We start from the raw sequence: 20,482 nt of genomic DNA, 5'->3' as shown, positions 1-20,482 counted from the left end.
AATTAATTCAAGTTACAGATAGCCGGAGACACGAGTCGTGAACATGGACAGTCAACCGAGTCTCGTTTAAAATTAATAACAACCAGCGTCGGTTAATAAATTGGACGTTGACTGACCTACCAGAGGTTACTTTATTAATTATTGAAATAGCCTGTCTTTTCCACCGCTATCTGCTGCGTATCAATCAAATATTTACACGGCTATCTTTGTCTCGTTAATCAATTAGCCGTCGACAGATCGACTTTCTTCTCGTTCGACCGGATCAATTACAAAGCAACAGATCCGTGTAATATGATAAAAAGTGAAAATACCGCGAGTAGGTAAGAGTTACGTCGGCGTTGCACAGTCGCCTGTCTTCACGTTAAATTGTCATACTTAAAAAGCACATCTTTTAAGCGCTGCTGACCGATAGCTGCAACTTTCGCCTTATCGTTGTTGATTTCTTAAAAGCAGTCAGCTGTTGCAGCCTCCTTGAAAACTTTGGAAAGCGTGTGCCTGAAACGTATGGCAACAAGTAAGCGACGACGAGTATACTCGTCGAACACAGAGTGCGTGTGGTTGTTATAATGTAGAATTAAGTTGCAATGAAATGGCTGTTTTATTTCTTACATTTATCACCGACGATCATAACACAAAGTATTGCCATTTCTTCATGACGAATATACTCGTCAACAACAGCTAACTGGTTAAGCTTGCGGTGCCTGTTATAATGTAGAATTAAGTTGCAATGAAATGGCTGTTTCATTTCTTACATTTATCACCGACGGTCATAACACAAAGTATTGCCATTTCTTCATGACGAATATACTCGTCAACAACAGCTAACTGGTTAAGCTTGCGGTGCCTGGTATTTTCGAGCATTCCTTGTGTTTTGATCGTCGACGCGAACGAACGTCGAAGTAAAACTATCGAGTTCCACATCTCCGAATCTACAGAACTTGCTGTAACTGCAACTACCCCGGACTCGCTCGTAGCATTTTCTCACGTTTCCATTGATAGTTCCAAATATAGTTTACACTTAAACATAGTACGCATTTTATTCCAATTCGAATTTCCTTAACTCAACCAGCCGAGAGAACCGGCATCTGGCCAAGAATCGAACACGCTTGTTCCAAGCAAAAACAAAGAGCAGAGAGGAAAAGTACGATGCCACTTTGACGATGTCTCCTTTTTAACAATTTTCAAACAGAACGTTAGTGGTAGTATCGGTCCCATTTCAAGTATTAAATTGAAATTAACCGTTTGCAATTAAGTGGAAAAAATTATAATTGGAAGCGTCGTTTTACATTTTGGTCCGCGGTTATTTACATAAACAACACCGCTGTGTCTGACACAAGCATCGTCACATCGACATCAGCAATTGCTAGTTGAAACAAACATCCCTAAGTTTGGTTTCACATGGCGAACAAGATTGATGAAGATAGGTGTTCCAGGAGTTGGTCGAGTTCATCAGTTTGGAAAAGAATGAGACACAGTGAGATCGAATGACACGCCACTCTCGACGGTTGAGCAGTTGTGCAACTCGATCTGAACTCAATCGTCCATGAAACAACAGCAGCTCGCACACGAGACAATCGTGAAATTTGTTTATTTTCGACTTTTTTAAATTAAACTTCCGCTAACGTATTTGTGAGATTTTCCCGATTAAAACAAGACCAAACACGATATAGTTTAAATCACATTTACATACAGACATTACGTATTCACATATTGAATTTACCAGAGAAAATAATCGTTGTCCAGTAACACTGGACATAAATCATTGTTCGAAATGTAAACGTAATGTTAATTTTGTTATCTTCCCATTTGAAATTTAGCGACTCTTTACTTTTGCTTACTTGCATTAATCCGTCGGTTACACTATCCATCAGTTTATTTGAAGTTTCGTTTCGCCCACGCGGATTTTATTCCTTTTGTAAGTTCAACTATATCTCAATAGGTGGCTTCCCTGGTCGTAAACTTTTCTCGCTAGAATTCCCCACAGGTTCTCGATTAAGTTCAGATCAGGACACTCAATACTGACTATGGTAATAGTTTTATCCCCAGATCTTGAAGCCATATTTTGATAGTTGATATGAATGGGAACATTGTCTCGTTGAACAATTGTTCTTGTGTCTTCTCTTTCGGTACTTATGAAGTTTAGTTAGTTGTTTACAACGTTACAGTTAGTTGTTTTCGACGAGTATACTCGCCATGAAGAAATGGCGATATTTAGTGCCATGACGAGTATACTCGTCATACGTAAGAAGTAGTTACAACTTGCTGTTTAAATTGCATTTTAGTGGAAACAAGATCATATTATAGGAAAAGACTGTATATAGCGCACATAGCGATACATTTTAGAAGGAGTTCGCAACAGCTAACTGACTAAAACCAATGATTCTCTCGTGGAACGGCTTTGGATTGACTCTTTGGAAAAGCAATTTCACTCAACGTGTCCAGACATGATCGGTGGTTTCTTGGAAATAACGAAGTGACGCAGACGATGTGTTCGACTTTGTAGTAATTCGCCGTATGGCACTGTAATATACACGAAGCACAGTTTCCAAGGATGTCGCGGAGAATCTTTCGCGAGTCACTGCGAGTTCCTCTTCGCACGACGTCCGCCAAGTTTCATTTCGACGAGCCAGCCAAGTTATTCGCACGAGTAGCGAGAAAAAATTAATCAACGTGCTCCTGCTGCCTAGCAAACAACCGAAGCTCTTCGATAAGCTGATAATCGGCAGCAACACAGATAACAAAAATAAAAGGGGAAAGGAAAAAAGAGAAATGCCGCGGGCTTGATGGATCATGTCCGCTCGACGCGTGACATATCGGCCTCTTTGTGTCCAGGCGTCGATAAATAATTCTTCAGTTTCCGTTAACCCAGATTGAAAAGCCGTGCCGCGGAACGCGTCGCGGCCTCGCGATTGTTAATATTTAATAGGTGTCGTCAAACACAACGACGCCCAACGTCCGGAATTAATTCGTTGGCTGACTTTCCGTTTGCCCAGGCTACGTCACCGGCCTCCGTAGCAACCTTCTGGAATTATTAATTGGCCCTCAGATATAGATCCGCGGCTCTATTCTCGCGTCAAAGGTCATCGTAACGTCGCTTCCGACGGATTTTTGTGAGACCTACAAATTGCACGACTCTCCCATTAGAAATAGCAAGTTTTCGACGGGTCTTCGTTTCAGTGATCCAAAATAGCAGTGGAAATATTTCTTGGAGGAGATTGATCGGGTGGAAATGAATTTTTATTTGAATCGAAGCTAGTTATCGATAGATTTCATACAAAATGAAAAGTAGTAATTTTTTTATCGTTTCAATTGGGAATAACCGTTGTAAACGATTGAAACTTAATCATCGCCGATAAATAATTTTATTTTATTTATCAGCATGCAATATAAACGATCAGAATTTTTGTTTTTTGATTACCAGTAATCATTGTCGATAGCCTGAATTTTATTTTGCTTATAGATTACCATTATCCATGATGAAACATTTTTTTAGTTACCTTCGGTCGATATCGACGACAAAATTTCTTCTAATTACATTCGACTATTGTTAATCGTTATTGACAATACTGATAATTAGTACTCATTGACAACGTAAAAGAATGTAATTATAAAGGTTATTTATTAAGCAAAAAAAAAATGGTATGAAAATGTACGAGACGAAGATATTTTAGAACAATACTTCTATTAACGAAAATTGTATTGTTAATGTCGCACTGCGATATCTTTCATCCTATTCTGTATTTCATATATTTTCGCTTTTTTCGTTAATAAATGGATTTTATAATTAAGCTTTTTCACGTTTGTCCATGAAAATGAACTGATTATCAGCAATGTTAATAACAATTGAAAACAGCCGAATCTGAGCAGAATAAATTTTCTCTGACGATAATGATTATCAGTAACCAAAAATAAATTTCGGACCATCGATAATGGCTACTGATAACCAAAGAAAAATTATGCTCGTTTATATAGAATACTGGCAACCAAAATTAAATTTTCAGCATCGATAATGGTTATTAGCAAAGAAAATAAAATTCTCGTCATCGATAATGATTGCCTTGTAATCAAATAAATTTTATTCATTCGCAATGGCCATCCGCAATTAAATTTTTCTAATTAAACATATCAACTCTTATACCATAAATTTTAAAATTTGTCTTATAACAATTACGATATCCGCTTTTTATATTATTATGCCATATTATTTATTTATTGCTTTATACCTTATCTATATATTAATTATATTATACTTTACAGTTTATATTATAGTTTACGTTATACAGTCGTCGAGTATTAGAGAAAAGACCAGGCGTTTTCGACGCTTCCTGTGGAAGCGTTTCATCTTCGTGCAACGTTCTAGGACACGTGACATTCTTTCGCTTTTTGCTCCACTTTTGCTCTACTCAGGCTTCGAATCCAAACGCGAATACCAAATGCAATTTTAAGCAACCGCGATATTCAACGTGGTCTTAAATAACTTAGCAGGGGAATAGTAGACAAACTTCTGAGAAAATTTCTTCGGATACGTTGAGAATCTGAAGAAACTTTGCCGCAAAAGCAATCTGCTAACGTATATAGAAATTATAACGAAGTTATATAGAATAAATTATATAGTATCGATCTGAAAGAAATAATTAACACAGTTTCCCTAAATATCCTGACTTACCAATATTGGCTTGGCAACTAAGTGATTGCGGCTTCTGTCAATACCACCTAACGCCAAAATCCGCAATCACTTAGTTGCCGAGCCAATATAACGAGCAATCAGCTGTCCAAATATTTTGACGATCCCTGCGAAGTTTATACGTTCGCGATAAATATCTGCTAACTTCTACGTACATTGTCCAATTTGTTAGAAATTTTATCAGCATCGTGAGTGACAGTCGTAACGCGTTATAGCGCGAGTGAAATTTCCGAATGTTTCCTATAACGTACGTAACGTGTCCATAAAACGTTGCTACGAGCGTTCGCGAGTAAATGTCTCGACTAATCCGAAGGAATAAAAAATCCGGAAGAATATTTCGAAGAGCGGAGCGAACGACGGTTTCAGGTTGTTGGATTTACTCAGCCAGGTGTTGCGGTCTCTAGCTGCAGAGTGAAATATCAAACGGCGCGTCCGCGGAACTCCGAATGGAAATAAGAAAATAAGGAAACTGAAAATTTATCTGCCGATGAAAATCGTCGATTCCTATTCCCTTTAGCATAGACTCGCGCCACGACCATCTTAAATCTCGATAAATTTATCTTGCCCCACCCTTCTCGCGTAGACTTTGATTTACGAGCGAATAATCCTACCAGGATGAAATATCGTTCGATTCTTATCCCATTAAGTGAGCCGCCCTCGCCGAATGGCTGCGTTTAATTTATTTATAGAGACGTCGCGAGAAACCTTGTATCATCCTAATGCAGCCGATAGCTTCGCGTCCGTTGAAACGTTGCAAAGGCCTAAATAGCTAGCTGATAGAGGCGCAGGTCAGGCGACCGGGTTTCGTAGGATTTGGGGTCGTAGGGAACTGGATAATAATGCTGTTACGTTCGGTGACTCTCTACGGTCGAGGCGTCCACCAGCTATGCATATAGAATTAAGCGGGTCGCAATAATCCTAAGGCACCGCCATAAAACGAGGCTTTTTGATTTATCCTTAAGTCCGTCAATTGGCATAAAACATCTTCGAGTCAAGAGGTTCCTTATGGTTATTGCTGCATCAGATAAAAATGTGGCTTTTCCCATGTTTCCCAGGATTCCACCCACAAGCGACTAGTAGTGGGACGATCACCACCGAACGAGAGTTTCCTTTGCAACAGCATCGTCACCGGACTTCACTGATTCATCGTCTTTAGAACAGTCGACATCTCCTGACCGGGTTTCCACCCATCAATCATTCACCTACTTCTCTTATACCTTACGCAACAGCGTAACTATCTTCTCTACAAAGTTGTTGGAAATATACAGGGTGGTTGGTAACTGGTGGTACAAGCGGCAAGGGGGTGATTCTACGCGAAAAAAGAAGTCGAAAATATAGAATAACAATTTTTCGTTCGAGGCTTTGTTTTCGAGAAAATCGACTTTGAATTTTCGCTCGGTACGCGTGCGCTTTATTTAAAATGTGGCGGTGCACCGTCTTGTTGAAAAATTAAACTTCCTCTAGTTCTCAGTGGGACATCTTCTAATAATTCCGGTAGTTTGTTTTGTTATCAACATAACGTCGATCGAGACAACGATCTACAGTGAGATCCGTTCTAACGAGACGCGATAAAATGCACGCGTACCGAGCCAAAATTCAAAGTGGATTTTCTCGAAAACAAAGCCTCGAACGAACAATTTTTATTCTATATTTTCGACTTCTTTTTTCGCGTAGAATCACCCCCTTTCCGCTTGTACCACCAGTTACCAACCACCCTGTATATATTATAACCTGTTAACCTCAGTGTTATACTTGTAGCGGCACTCCACACCAACTAGAGTCACACGATGGCAGCGCAGTGGTTAGGTTACGAACGTTAGGGACCCTTCAAATCCTAGCACCCGTAGTCCGATTTTTCTTTCACGATACAAAAATGAGAAGAAAAGCAGGTACGCCAGCAGCGACATCTACATCAGCAGCAGAACCTATCTCGGCCTCTACACTGGCAGTAGCACTATACCACAACAAACTACTATAACTATACCTCTACTAATTACTACTACTCAACAAATTACACCTCATACTAATTCAACCATCCCTATTATCCTAACCGAAATAAGGGATCGATCAGTTCGTGGCGTCGATTAGCTAATCGTGGCGGGAATTTGCGACTCTTGTTGACGCGCTTCCTCGCGATCGCGTCTCTCCGCGACTGGTCGAATAAACAAACGCAGCTTGGTAAAATCGTGTGCCAGGCGAAGAGAAATGCGTACAGGGCAAACAAGGCGACGATCGATAGTTTCATTTCGTTAAGAGGCAAATTGATCGTCGTCGATGGTTCATAGGCTCGACCACGTTGCCAACTTCTTGCTGGCAGCTTCTCGCACGGTTGCGAATATATCTGGAAAATTCTGACCATGTGGACCTTCTACTATCTGCTATCTTCTATTTCTGTAGAAACGCGCAGGACAATTTAGTAAATTTCGATGAATTTTTCACCACCTCCGTGAGCAGTTTGTTATTTCTGCAACGTGAAATTCCACGTACACGCGTCAGGATTCGGCTGCTCGATTATACTACGTATGGTGTATGGTTGATTGCTTGCTAAATCAGCTTCGAGAAAGTCTCGTCCGATTGGAATTATATGCCGTTTCCTCGAGGGAGAAAAATATTCTCGAAAGTACGGTACTATCCGCATAAATAATCAGAGCCGTGCAACAGCCAGGACAATTAACCGGAGATGCAGCTATTCATAAATTACCTGCTGTTATCCGAGACTGACTTAGTTCGCAGGATACCGACAAATTTCTAACTAAACCGCAGATTTCCGTAGGAAATATTTTCATAAAGCCAACCGAACAAATAGCATCCAAGTAGAAATTTATTTCATCCGCTGAATAATATCAAAAGTATACTATATACGTTGAATATTTCGCGTATTTTCCTCATGCTGTGCTCATTTCTACCACTTTAACTTGCCTCGCGAAATGTACAAAAATCCTGCATTCGTAAGTTCTTCAGACAATATGAAATACCAATGGCGAATAACACGGAACAAACGGTTGCTCGTTTGCCATTTAAATCACCGAGGAGGAGCAACTCGTTTGACCAAAAACGCTATTTGCAAACCTCTTCGTTTCATGCTAGCAATTTTCAGGACACGTGCGTTTCCACGCAAATCATTGCTATACAAATACTGCAGAGTTTCCGTGTTATTTGCTCGTGAAATTGTTCCACGGTTACACGTTTAACTGTATCGCAGTTGAGAAAAACTCAGCCAAATAAGCTGTGCTTCTCAACGTCGATATGTTTATGTCTGTTATGGCTTTTACGCGAACTTACCCCGAATAGGCAAACTTGGAGAAGTAGAGTATCATCCTCAAGGACAGGTCTCGTTCCTTTTCCGTGTACTCGAGGGTCAAGTTGAGAGGATGGCCGAACACGTACTCCACCTCGTCGCCGTGCATCACTCCCATCCACTCACCCCATAGGTTGGTGCTGGTCCTCTGAAACACACAGCAGCTCGGTTATACCCGCGTTAAACGCGCTCGTTCAAATACGTTGCCGGGGTTGTCGTCATGTATCAGGCCTCCTCCACCTCCTCCTGCCCCTTCCTGTCTCCCACTCTCTCTCAGCGTTTCGTGCCAACCCCATAGATCGACCCTCGTCTCTTCGCTGACGCGATATCGCGTTGCTATTAACCGCTGGCCATCCCGCAGTTTGTCAGTTTTCATTTCAGCCGTGCCACTTGCTCGCTGGAAACGGCCTCTCGCCGGGAAATTGATTCCTACCGAGCGGAAAAAAGAGGGAAAAAAGAAAAGAAGAAAAAAAAAGGGGGAACTTCGGCGTATTTTGCAAAACGCAGTTTCGCAAATGGGCGAAACTATTTTTTATTCTCGCGTTCGGTCGACGGGATTATCGGAGAAAAGCGGCGGAACGTAGAACGAGACTTTGTTATCGAAATGCAGGCGAGTTACGCGAGAGGAGGACGCGGATTTTGGCGAAATTTACGTCGAATGTTTGTCGTTGTGTAAAATAAAAGATTCTGAAAACGCGTGTTAATGTGGTTGGCTCGGATAATTCACGTGCGAATGGAGCGTAACGTTAAGTAAGAGAAATTAACAAAGGGATTGGAATTTTTCACACCTTGTTCGAACAAATAATTTCTGATAAATATTCGTCGCGTACGAGTTCAAAGGAAATTTTTCCCTACGTCCCCTGGAGACGCCACAAAAAGTTTATGTGCAACCATCAACTTTGATGGTCCCTTCAATGTGGACGATGGTCGATATAAAAAAATACGTGTCAAATATTTTTTTGAGATCTCCCATACATGTAAATGGCATGAAAATCATCAAACTCGTAAAACAAGTTACGTTAGGTTTGTGTTAAGTAACGCACATAGACAGAGAAAAGTAACGGAGTCGAGCTGACGCACGGAGGAGCGAGACAGTTTCGCTACGAGGGATTCGTCGAGTGATCGCGTGAATATTTATGGCATCGCTTTCGTCGTTGTAATAATGTTGCTTTCGTGGCCGATACGATATTGGCGGAAGCAATTCGGAAACGATATATTTTTCAATAATGCAACGAACATTTTTTCGAAATATATCGCGCTGCTTTTCTGGCCGGAAGTAACGTTACGAACCGAGAGCTTGCTGAACTCGACACTGACATCGTTGAAATACGCCGGTCCTCTCAGAAAACATGGATATCGATGGAAATTTTTTGACGCTCCAAAACGAAACTCCGACCTAACGCAGACCTAACCTAGATACCATTAGGTCAGCAACCCATATTCGCCTCTTCCTGTAATAATGCAAACAGGTTACCCAGTTATCAGACAGGATTAAAAGATGGATGATTTAACGCGGGAAGAAAAATTGTGAGAAGAGAAAATAGCCAGCCTTTCGAAGCAATATACCCGGAATTAGAGAAATGTAAGGAAAATTGAAACGGGGATGCTGAGAATGGCTGAGCAGTCTATCAACTACCACTACCTTGAAGAATTTCTTTTATGGATTTATGCCAGTTGTCTGTTTCTTCTTAGCTGTCATAATAATTCGGGTGATTGTATAGCACGAAATTATGCAAACTCTAAATTAAAAAAAGAAAGAATATATATATCTATACAAATATATAACATGTAAAATAAATATATTATATGAATATATATATTATGTTTGGCTACAGGTGTCGGAAAATTTAAGAGGAGATTCTTGAAGCTGAAATAAAACGAACATCAAGAATAAAAAAATTGCGTTTTCTGCTTTGTTTTTCAGTTATTGACAGTTAAAAATTGGCTAAAATGTCCCTACACGCGAGCAAACCTCCTTACACGAATGAAAGGAGGTCAGCCTAAGCAGCGGGGCGCACAGTGATCCTCAAACCGAACATGGGCGGCAGGTTACTTCGTACAGATCGTAGAAAAGAAAACCACGATATTCAGATACGTAAATCCCGCGCGACGTTTTGCGAAAGAAATGGTAGATCAAATATTAAACCTGCTTACTCATGGAAATCCGTAAAAGTATATAGAACACCGCCCTATGAAATTATATACACACCATATAGTTTGCAGCATATTTGTTTGCATGATGCCATTAACCCATTCTCTTTCGTTTATTAAATGTACGTGTAAATATGATTTAAACTATATCGCGTTTGGTCTCATTTTAATCAGAAAAATCTCACGACGCACGTTGGTCAAATTTTAACTAAGAAACAACCAAAAATAAGAAAGTTTCATCGTTGTCTCATCATGAATAATTGGTACTTTTTTCATGTACGACTGAATTCGGATCAGGTTACGTTATTCAGCTGTCAAAATTCGCCATATTTCAAACGGTATATTGCGATCCCCTGGGAACAGGCAACCAGCCCCACTAGTGAGGATGACGACCGGTCAATTAAGGGGGAAAAAGAGGCGGCCATTTACGGACACACTATCGTAGTTGTAAGGTTAATTAAGAATAAAGATGAAGGGAGGAAAATTGCGCGGTATTACGCGAAGAATAAGTATTAAGAGTATTCGAAACGACTGAGACGCAGCCAGGTGTCTACTCGAGACAGAAATTATTCTAATATAGTAGCTACACTGAAATACAGAGTCTTTAGAGGATCAACGGAGCGTCAGCAGCCTGTGGAAACCGGCGAAGCTTCTTGTCCCGAGACACATCTCGCGTTATGGTTATCGTCTCGATCCCGCCTAGGTTCTAGCCTAGGGAAAATTAAGGCCCGACCCGGAATCGTTGGTAATTGAACGTTCGTCCTCGTGAATAGCGTCTCCCGGTAACGTACAATACCGGCTCGTTCCTAACTTTCGTCCCCTTCCTTTGCCAGAAGCCTCCATCATCCTCCGTAATTCAAAGTTACGCGGAAATTTCGCGTTTACTCGGTCGCATCTCTCTTCTTCGTCGAGGTCTTCCTACAGTTACGACGCCAGCTTTTAATCCGCGTTTAAATCTGTTCAGCTTGAACTGATTTCAGAGTTCTGCGCGAATTCTTTCCAACAAGTTCACAATGGCAAGGTCGCAAGCCCGGGTGCACATCTTTCGAACGTGGAATTAACGAAGGCGCTGATTAATCTGGCGCGATCGAATCTTACAAACTGACGTCTGCATTCACCGCGACGTTACAAGAATTAATTAGACGTACTTTTCTCCTTTAACTTCCACGTCCCTGCCATCGTTAAGCGTCGTTCACACTGTGACGAGCCGCTTTATTGCCAAATAGGTAAACTCCGCGAGATAGAAAGTGGGGAAAATTGATGAGATTGTATAAGAAAAGCGTCGATCTGATGCTGACATTTCCAAGATTTCCAAAGTGTCGAACGTTTCGAAAATTTAGAGAAGCGGAGTAAACCAGTTTGGCCTTTGAACGTCCCGCGTTGGAAAATACACCGTGTCCTTCATCTCCACATTTTTATACGAAGAATCCTCATCGAGTAATCAGACGACGATAACTGTGCAGAGTTAAGAATATTCAACGTGGAATGAAGGTACGCGCAATATTGTTTCGTTATGGATAAATTGTGTTGCTGAGAGCAGAAGAGAGAAATATGTACTGGCTGTGTTGGAACTTGGTTCGTTATCGGATGACGATTATAAACAGCAATGGCTGGGCTGTATTATATCGGTGCAGGTCGTTGGCAAACACGGTAGATCCGCGTTCCCGTTGCAAACACTGCGATTTAAACAACCCCCGCCTCTACCCACTGTGTTTGCTCTCCCTTATCGATGATTAACAGATTCACGGTGCAGCAATTTCAAAAATACAGCGAGCGTTCCGCCTATAAAAAGAGGAACACCCGTTATTTGATTATAAGGAATGGGCCATAGATACGAAGAGATACATCGATGTTTTAGAATTTTAGCCTGCGGCACGTCATAGAACGCTTAATCAAATTTGTGCAACGAAGATTGCTGACGTAGCGTCAAATTGGGATGCTCGTTCCGTTGCGTAGGAATTTGAAAAATAAGAAAAAATGATACGAGCGGATAGATGGAAATAAATCGATCGCCGATACAAAGTAGTCTAAGATCTTCTATTTTCTGGGATCTCGGCATTGGTCCCTGCAGCGGACATCGTCAACAACAGTTGATCAAATTTGTGACAGCAAGAGACGATGCACGCAGTTGCAAATTCGGATACTCGTTCCGCGGTCTACGACTTGGGAAAACAAGAAAGACGATACAAGTCGATGGAAATAAAGTAGCTAAAATAGCGAGCTAAACTAAGCTGCAATTCTCGAATCGTATTTTCAAGGATTGTCGAATTTGAATTTTCCTTTCGCTTATCGTAGCGTAGATTTTTTTTTTATCGAAACAGACGAGAAGCACGCGTGGTAAATTTCTAGAGCTAGAGAGATTTCTAGAAACATAGAAATTTCTAGAAACGCCAGAAGTACGCGTAGCGCGTACTCTTGAATCCGTAGACTGACGTCACGGTATCTGCCGGATTTGAGTACAATACGCGAGCAACGATGTGTTATTTATACGAAACCTCGGCAATTCTGTGTCAATTAAGGATCAGTCGGTAATTCGGTCTGACCTCTAATTCGGGATTGAATTAAATTTCATGAAACACGGCCCCCTATCGATCGGCCCGGTTCGAGATCCTATTGTGTCGGTTTTCTCCTCGTCTGTCCTTTTTAAAAGTTCGTTGGGACGTCGTATTATGCACGGATTTCCAGTTATTTCCGGCGAATCCGGCCGGGATTTAAGAATACACTCGACTGAATCAATAAATGGCCCAGTTGATAAGACGGCTTCCGTCAGAAGATACAATAAAACCGCGGCTCTTCCGCCTCTTCTCGTCTCCCCCGTGCCGAAATATAACGAAATCCGGCGAGATCGAATCCCGAGCAGCCAGTTTCCCTTATTGGCTTCTCCAAACCTCTATTTCTGTCGTTCTGGTTGCACATCTATTTACACGTTTATTTACCCAATCAGTTCTTTTGTCCAGCCTCGACACAGTAATTATTATTATTACTATCGTAATTGTTCTTGTTGTTGTTGTTCTTGTCCTTGTTCTTGTCATTGTTCATTTTGTTGTTCTTGTCATTGTTCATTTTGTTGTTCTTCTTGTTATTCTTGTCGTTGTTCTTGTTGCTGTTGCTCTTGTGGTTGTTCTAGTTATTGTTCTTTATGTTAATCTTGTTGTTGTTCTTGTCGTTGCTTTTGTCGTTGTTCTTTTGGTTCTTCGTGTTATTGTCATTGCTGTTGTTGTTTTTGCCGCTGTTCTTGTTATTGTTCTTGTCGTTGTTCTTGTTATTATCCTTGGCGTTGTTGTTGTTGTTCTTGTTGCTGCTCTTGTCGTTATTCTTACTGTTATTCCTGTCGTTCTTCTTATTGTTGTTCTTTTTATAATACAATACATACATAATGATTACAAAAAGACATAATAATTACGTTATATTCATCGTTACGCGTACATGTACCCCAGGATAGAATTAAGAAAATGAAAAGAGAGCCGAAGAATTTCCTGAAATTGAAACATCCGAATAGAAGCGCAGAATATCGCCATAAGAATTGGCTCGTTTCGTAATTCGACCCACGGCTAGTTGGAAAAGGTAACGTGCCTTACAAATAAAATTGTTCTCTGACTTTTTCTGTCTTGGCGGTACGAAAAATCCAATTTGCCTGAAATTTGGACGGTTCAGCCGATCATTGCTAATTACTTGTAACAATTAGCGTTAGATCGATCGTTGGCCTTAGCCAGGGCCGATTCCAATGCTCGTATTTGCTTTTCAATTTTAATTTTCAAACTCGATTTTCTCAAGAACGAAGCACCAAAGCTAACAAATTTTATCCCACGTTTTTGTCTTATTTTTCCACCAGCAATTACCTAATTCTGCGATCAAGAAGATTCCCTAACACCGATAGAATAGAATCGCGTTGCTTCTCGAATAAACCAAATTTTCTAGATCTTCCTTGTGACCAGAAACTTTCGGTTAGTTTAGGTTTTAGTTTGCCTTCAGCAAGATCCCGCTTAGGTTTCCGATCCGCTTGGCCCTACAGCCGCGAAGAACTTCTCCGCGAGTTTCCCAATGACGTTGTTGTCCCGAGAACTTATCGAAAAGCTCGGATCGCTGTTGGCTGAGGACAGAGAAGAGAAACGTACGAGTTAGAAGCTACGTTCTCGACTAGATTTTCAATCGGTGACGTTCTCCGCGAAAGCTACGACAAAGTACATCAGCAAACGTTCAGGAATCAGAATTTTGTGAAATGATCGCGCCGCCAAGTTTTGCCCAAAAACTTGCATCGTCTCGCATTTTCTGCGCACATGCTCGAGCAAAGTTTAAGGAACGTCTATGCGGAAGTTGATAGAGCGGAGGCGTTAAAGTTGAGAGGTGGATTTTTCGCTGCCCGAGACGTCGACGCGATGCTGTGCTGCTGTTCCAACTGTCGACGGAGAAACATCGTTCCGTTTGCCCTTGGCGACTTGTTCGTCCTCTTCTGCCCCGCAGCTCTTTCAAATGACATTTATTACAGCGATCCATGGTATTTGAAAACTGGCGGAAAAATTGGTTACAGAGGGTAATGGTCGAGGAATAATGTTTTCGAAAGGAAGAAAGAAAATTGTTTCGTTGGAATTTCACGAGTCTGTTGCAACGAGGCAAAATTATTAATCAACCAAGAAATACATATACAATTGCATAATTTCTGACAATTTCATGGGATTTTCTATTAATGCGAAACGTAATTATTCAACCGTATGTTGGTAAATATTCATCGTTTGTCTGAAGTAACCTGTAGCGTATAGCTGACTACTGAATTTTACGATTGCTTATTACGAGTATAATGCATAATTATTCAACCGAATGTTGATAAATATTTATCGTCTGCCTGAAGTAACTTGTAGCGTATTACTGACTTTTCAAATTGTTTGTTAAATATGTTCCATTCTTGTTTAAAGTCTGCAAGAACAGGCTAATTGTAGTTTTTGAAACGAATTGTAAAAAGCTACCGTTTCAAACCTTATTTCGACAGACCAACAACACTGACAAACTACAACGTTGTACTGCTACTACTATTACATTTTCCTATATTTTATAACAAATATTTGTCTTCTAACAAAAAAAAAAAAAAAAATATTCTGTCACCGATATAACAATAAATCTGTGTACACATTTAGGTCAGAGAGACAATCGAACTTGATTTCTGTTGTTAGATTGCCGTCACATTACGTTGGAAAGGGAAACGAGCTCCGAAGGAGGGAAGCTGCGAACACGGCGTTGTCATAATGACAGTCGTTTTTGTTCGGTAAACGTCGTTAATTTTAACGATCCTTAAAATTACAAAGGCAACAGTGGAAGGACAGGCTGGGGTGGGGCCGAAGATCGACCAAAGGGAAGCCCAGGGGCGAGCATAATGACACGACGATCGATAATGCTCAACGGAACTCGATGGACGCCAGGAATTTCGTTACGCTGCTTTAATAAACGCCGTCGAACGACATTTCTTAATTAACTTGGCCGCGTTTCACCGCACGCCGTGTTAAAATCCTGCTGCTGCCCTTTATTCCTCTGCGAGACGAGCTATTCGAACGAACAGTTTTCTTCCCTTTTCCTTCCTTTCAGAAATTATTCGAGATAAATAAGAAGCTGCTAAGAGCTTCTAAGAACCTAGGAGATTCGATATTCCTCGAGAAATTTACGATTTTTAACCGCCACTCGCTTATCGTTGATCTTTACTACTTTGTACCTCTATAAAACTACGTCTTAATCTCTTGAAAAATCTTTCGCGACGGATCAAGACCTGTACGAATGAGCAGCATCAGCTATTCGTCGAATAATTCGTGACTTTCGATCGTGGCTGACTTATCGTCGATCTTTACCACTTGATACTCGTCCTCGTCTGATCAATGATTGACATATTCTGTTTGAACGTGTGGATCTTTAATCGATTCGTTACAGGCGGCTTGAGAAACAGTTGTTACGCGTAACAGGGATTAATTCGTAAGAAATTAAACTCATTTGTTTGAAAGACAGTCGACGAAAAAGCGGCGTTTGATTCGGTGATAACCAGGCCAGTCAATGTTCACACGATGCAAGCAGCTTTCCGCGGGATTTCTATTCATGGGACGATTCCTCTTCGGCGCTGTCAATAGCCACGGAACCATTGGATAGTCCGATTCGTTCCTTTCAGCCTCGCTTTTAACGTGGCCAATGAATGGCCCCGCGAGAAATCGTGGAGCGCGATCCGGCTCGGTCGATAACGAAGTTTAGCGAGAAAAAGCAGCGCGTGAAAAGATTCCCGGCGGAGTCGGAAGGGTCACGGGCTGAAAGGAGTCTTTCAGAAGCCACGAGCCTCGTTTCCATTAATTCCTTTGGCTAATCGGCCGCGCGATTCATCGCTTAACGAATCGGTCGGTTTATTTCCGGCTGTGATTATTTTTTCGACGTGTACAAATTATTCGACGAACGATTCGATTTTTTCAATACTCGGGTCTTTCCAAGTTACTCCCATAGAAACATAGACGTAGCTAGAGGATACCCGGTCGATAAGGAAGGAAGTTTCGAATTTATGTTACGAGACGCGTGTAGTGTGAGAAAATCAGCGTACCCTGATGGACGAAATGTGTTTCGACCTCGCGGCGGAAGCGTTTCAGATATCTATACACGTGTTCTCTCCAGCGACGTGCATTTCCTCCCCATTTCTTTTCCGCCCCAGCGTTAACCCGTTTCTGACCCACTTCCCGGCTTTGAACTTGTTTCGTCCCGGCCCCGAAGGGAAACTTACGACTTCTTTCCAGCGTCTCCTCTCTCCGAGTCATCTTTAATTTTTTCCCCCGTCTGTCCACCCTCGGCTGCCGGATGAACTGGAAACGCGGAGAACATGTTCCTGCCGCTTTTATTGCTCCTCCGGCGAGTAAACTTCTCCGAGGGAAATTCGAGAACGGATGAAAACCGAAGGGAACAAGAAGTGGCGACCGGATATTCTTTTGTAGTCTTGCCCTTCTAATCAAGATCGAGCCAGCTAGATCTGAACCCTTTAGGAGACCGTAGACCGACCAATTAACTTGGTAACCGTGCCATTCCTGGGAGAAAGAGATGGTATTAAGGATCGAATGGAAAGGATGAAAGTTTCCGGGAAGGCGCGCGTGGAATAAGGCCACGGAAGGGAGAGACACAGAGAGGGAGAGAGAGAGAGAGAGGCTGAAAACGAACGCGAGTTAAAGGAGGCTGCTTTAACTGGCTGGCGAAACCGTTATTAAGATTACGGTGGGCGCGCATGAGTAATGACATCCTCCTTTGCTTCCACCAACGCTCCCTGATAAATTACCTCCTCCGCTAATTACTTGGGCCTCGGCATTCCGCTTACAAGCATTTCACGTTCCAGTTAGTCGGCGGCGAGAAATCTCCCAGGATCTAGCCTCTATATGAAAGTGAAACACCCTGGAGCTTCAGCGGTTTTTTATGGAATGGCCGCCTTTCAATTTCGTTTGCTGGCTGTACATGAATTTTAGAGGAGACAAGGATGCAGTAAAATGCAGGATAGTTACTTCTACGGCTTCAGGCTAAGTTTGGATTAGATCGCACCTGGACCTGGTTCAGGATAGGCTCTCCCTTACGTGTACTCTCCATCTTTTACTGGTTATTTCTTCAGTTTGCAGTTAGGCTAAGGTTTGAGTCGGACTACGTTCAAGTTAAAACTCAGTTGAGCCTGGAACCATGGAGTTTTAGGGTTTTGTGCCAGTTAAGCTTCAGCCAGATTCGTGTCAGTTAGACCCTGGTACTCTTTCTGCCATCTTGGAATTAGGCTCGCTTTTGCTTCAAATTGAGCCAGAATTAGACCTAAGTCTCTAACCTAAATCTTATTTGTCCGCCAATCTTAGAACTGGGTTTAATTTTGGTTCTCGCCTGGTTCTCATCTCAAGTTGGATCTATTGTTTATTCTTTGCCCAATCTCAAGATACAGTCCTACTGGAATTTCACCTGAAATTAAGCCTCAGCTGGGTCTAATCTTCATCTGTAAGGTGAATTTGGATTTGAATTTGGTTTGAATCTCGTCTTTCACTCTTGATCCAAGTTAGACCTAAGATCTTGCATCTTCTTCGATCTTAGGTTGGCAACTTGATTCGACGAAGCCTGCAGCTTCCATTTATTTCTTCCTAGAGCTCACAGCTTGTCTGTTTCCAAGTGTCTCAGAAGAACTCGTAAACGTGGCCCGTTCTACCATCCATAAATTGTGGGTCCCTAATGTCCTCTCGAGCTAAAGAGGCGATGAAAGTTCAAGAGTCTTCACGACTTTCGCTTATATGCCCTGTTTTATAACTTCAGCGCGGGAATATATATCGAGAAATTTCGTGATAAACTCGAGGCCAGATAGGATGGTGCGGCCCGTGGAACAGCTTAACCACGTGGAACGAAGAAATTACGGTGTCTTACGGTGGCGGAGTCGCGAGGCACACGGCAAGAATCTAATAACCTGGAAGGATCCTAGAATCGTCGTGGGTTTCTCCCTTTGAGAGCCTCAATTATTGATTTATACCACTGCGGGGTAGGATAAAACGCGGCGATAAAGTCGACAAAGTCCCGGATCTGAAAGGGTAGCCTTTCCTAATATCTGGTCGACCTTCGTTCCAGTATAACGCCGCCTCTTAAAAGCTCGTCTTCGATACTATTCACTCTAATGGCGTCGCTTTTTGTAGAGGAGCATTCGCATGGAAAGAAAATGAACACGATCAACTTCGACCGGGTAGATCGATAATGAAAAAAAAAAGAAAGAAAGAGAAGAAAAAGGAAAAACGAAGTAAAGAATTAAAAGGAAGAAAAACGAACGAAATTTGCCGAACATACATCGGCAACGTTGGTGTAGCTATAATTTACGTCGAGTGGCTGTTATTAGTCAATCATTCGTCGACGTTGCAGCTCGTTTTTCCCTGCCACCCACCGTACCGTGTAAGCGTGGAAAAAAGTAAAAGCAAACCCTGGCGAATTTTTCATAATTTCCTCGTAATATGCAGCGATTATGATCCTCCAGTTATTATTATTCTTCTTGACAAATTTTAACGACTGCATTTATTTAAAATGTATTCCTCGTACGAACTACTGAATTTATTGTAATGGCTATGATCCTGTTAGTCCCATCTAAGTCCCTAACCCTCGTACGTTGTAGAAACTTCATCCAGTTTCCCTTTCATTCCACGAATCGACGGTTTTTAACAAGTAGTCGTGCGAACAGTATTTGTCAATTAAAAATTTGTCCATTATGGACTCCTTACGGATCGCGTTAGCAAGCCTATACAGGTCTAACGTTGCTCATAATCTGTCAAACAAATTTTAACATCCCTTTGTCTTTTAAATCGACTGGCCAGCCTTGAACCTACTGTCACATCTTTCTCCCTCAGCAATTTAGATTCCAGCTTTCATACCACAACATTCGAATGTAATTTAGACATTTAAAATGTCGTATAGCGATTCGATTATGAAAAATGCCTGACATACTCGAAACACTGAAAGCAATCGACGATTCGCCTTGGACAGGACGATAGATATTACCCTGATCGTTGCAGCAAATGACCAGAAAAGGGAAGAATCACGAGCCGTGTTATCGTCAGTCGCCACGTGACTATCGTCCCGTGGAAATGTCAGACTATAACATAATAGTTCCCTATCGATCGGGCGCGTTTCACGTGACACGTTCCCGTAGTCTAGGCGCACGTGACGATAAAAAGCGCTACCTACTTGAGTGAAGAAGTAATAGTAGACCTTCATGCCGCGCTCCGCAAACAGTTGGGCAAAGTGGATCGACGGACAGATGAAGAAGTAGTCGCCCACCACGTCCGCCACCATATTCTGGTAGATGTAGCCGTTGTACGGGTCCTCCCAGTTGGTGTACTGCAACAGAAATGGTTTGTTCGTTAGTAGCGATGATTCCTCGATTATTAACACTTTACCGACCGCTGGCGGTTCAACAGTATACGCACGTCTGACCGGCAGCTCAGACGCGGATTCTCCCTGGCGCCGACTCTGTTTCGGTTCAGACTCTCCAATACCATTCTTTTCGTTCATCGCGAACGATAAGCTTTTCAAATTGGTATAAAACTGTGGAAGCTCATAAAGCAACGCAACTGAGGCAACTGAGCAAGGTACATTAGTACCAAATAACAAATTACTGCTCAAATAATGAGGAAGATTGTCGGCAACAAAAAGCCGATTAATCGGCTAGCGATTGGCAAGCGTCGGCGATAAAAAGTTGATTAATAGGCTACCGGTCGGTAAAGTGTTAAGAAGTTTTTATATTTACGTTCACGGAAATGCGTATTTCTGTGTACATAAGTAACATACAACGAATAATTTACCAAGGAACAATGAATTTTCTAATCTGCCATTTGGACAAAATTAGTTAT

The 20,482-nt window shown here is 41.8% G+C and overlaps 1 protein-coding gene across 1 annotated transcript in view; it reads right to left on the bottom strand.

Annotated features, from left to right (window-relative positions):
- Window positions 1-20,144, bottom strand: part of LOC117216943 (acetylcholinesterase-like) — a 28,424-nt gene extending 8,280 nt beyond the window's left edge. Inside the window, exons 1-2 of the mRNA XM_033464127.1 lie at window positions 19,818-20,144; window positions 7,967-8,130 (exon numbers count right to left, since the gene is read on the bottom strand). Of these exons, the coding sequence (XP_033320018.1) occupies window positions 7,967-8,130; window positions 19,818-20,144 (491 nt within the window). The remainder of the gene's footprint in view (window positions 1-7,966; window positions 8,131-19,817) is intronic.
- Window positions 20,145-20,482: the final 338 nt, after the last annotated feature.

Source organism: Bombus bifarius, unplaced genomic scaffold, assembly GCF_011952205.1.
Source record: "Bombus bifarius isolate JDL3187 unplaced genomic scaffold, Bbif_JDL3187 scf7180000007974, whole genome shotgun sequence".
Classification (NCBI taxonomy): domain Eukaryota; kingdom Metazoa; phylum Arthropoda; class Insecta; order Hymenoptera; family Apidae; genus Bombus; species Bombus bifarius.
This window is presented reverse-complemented; position numbering and strand designations above follow the sequence as displayed.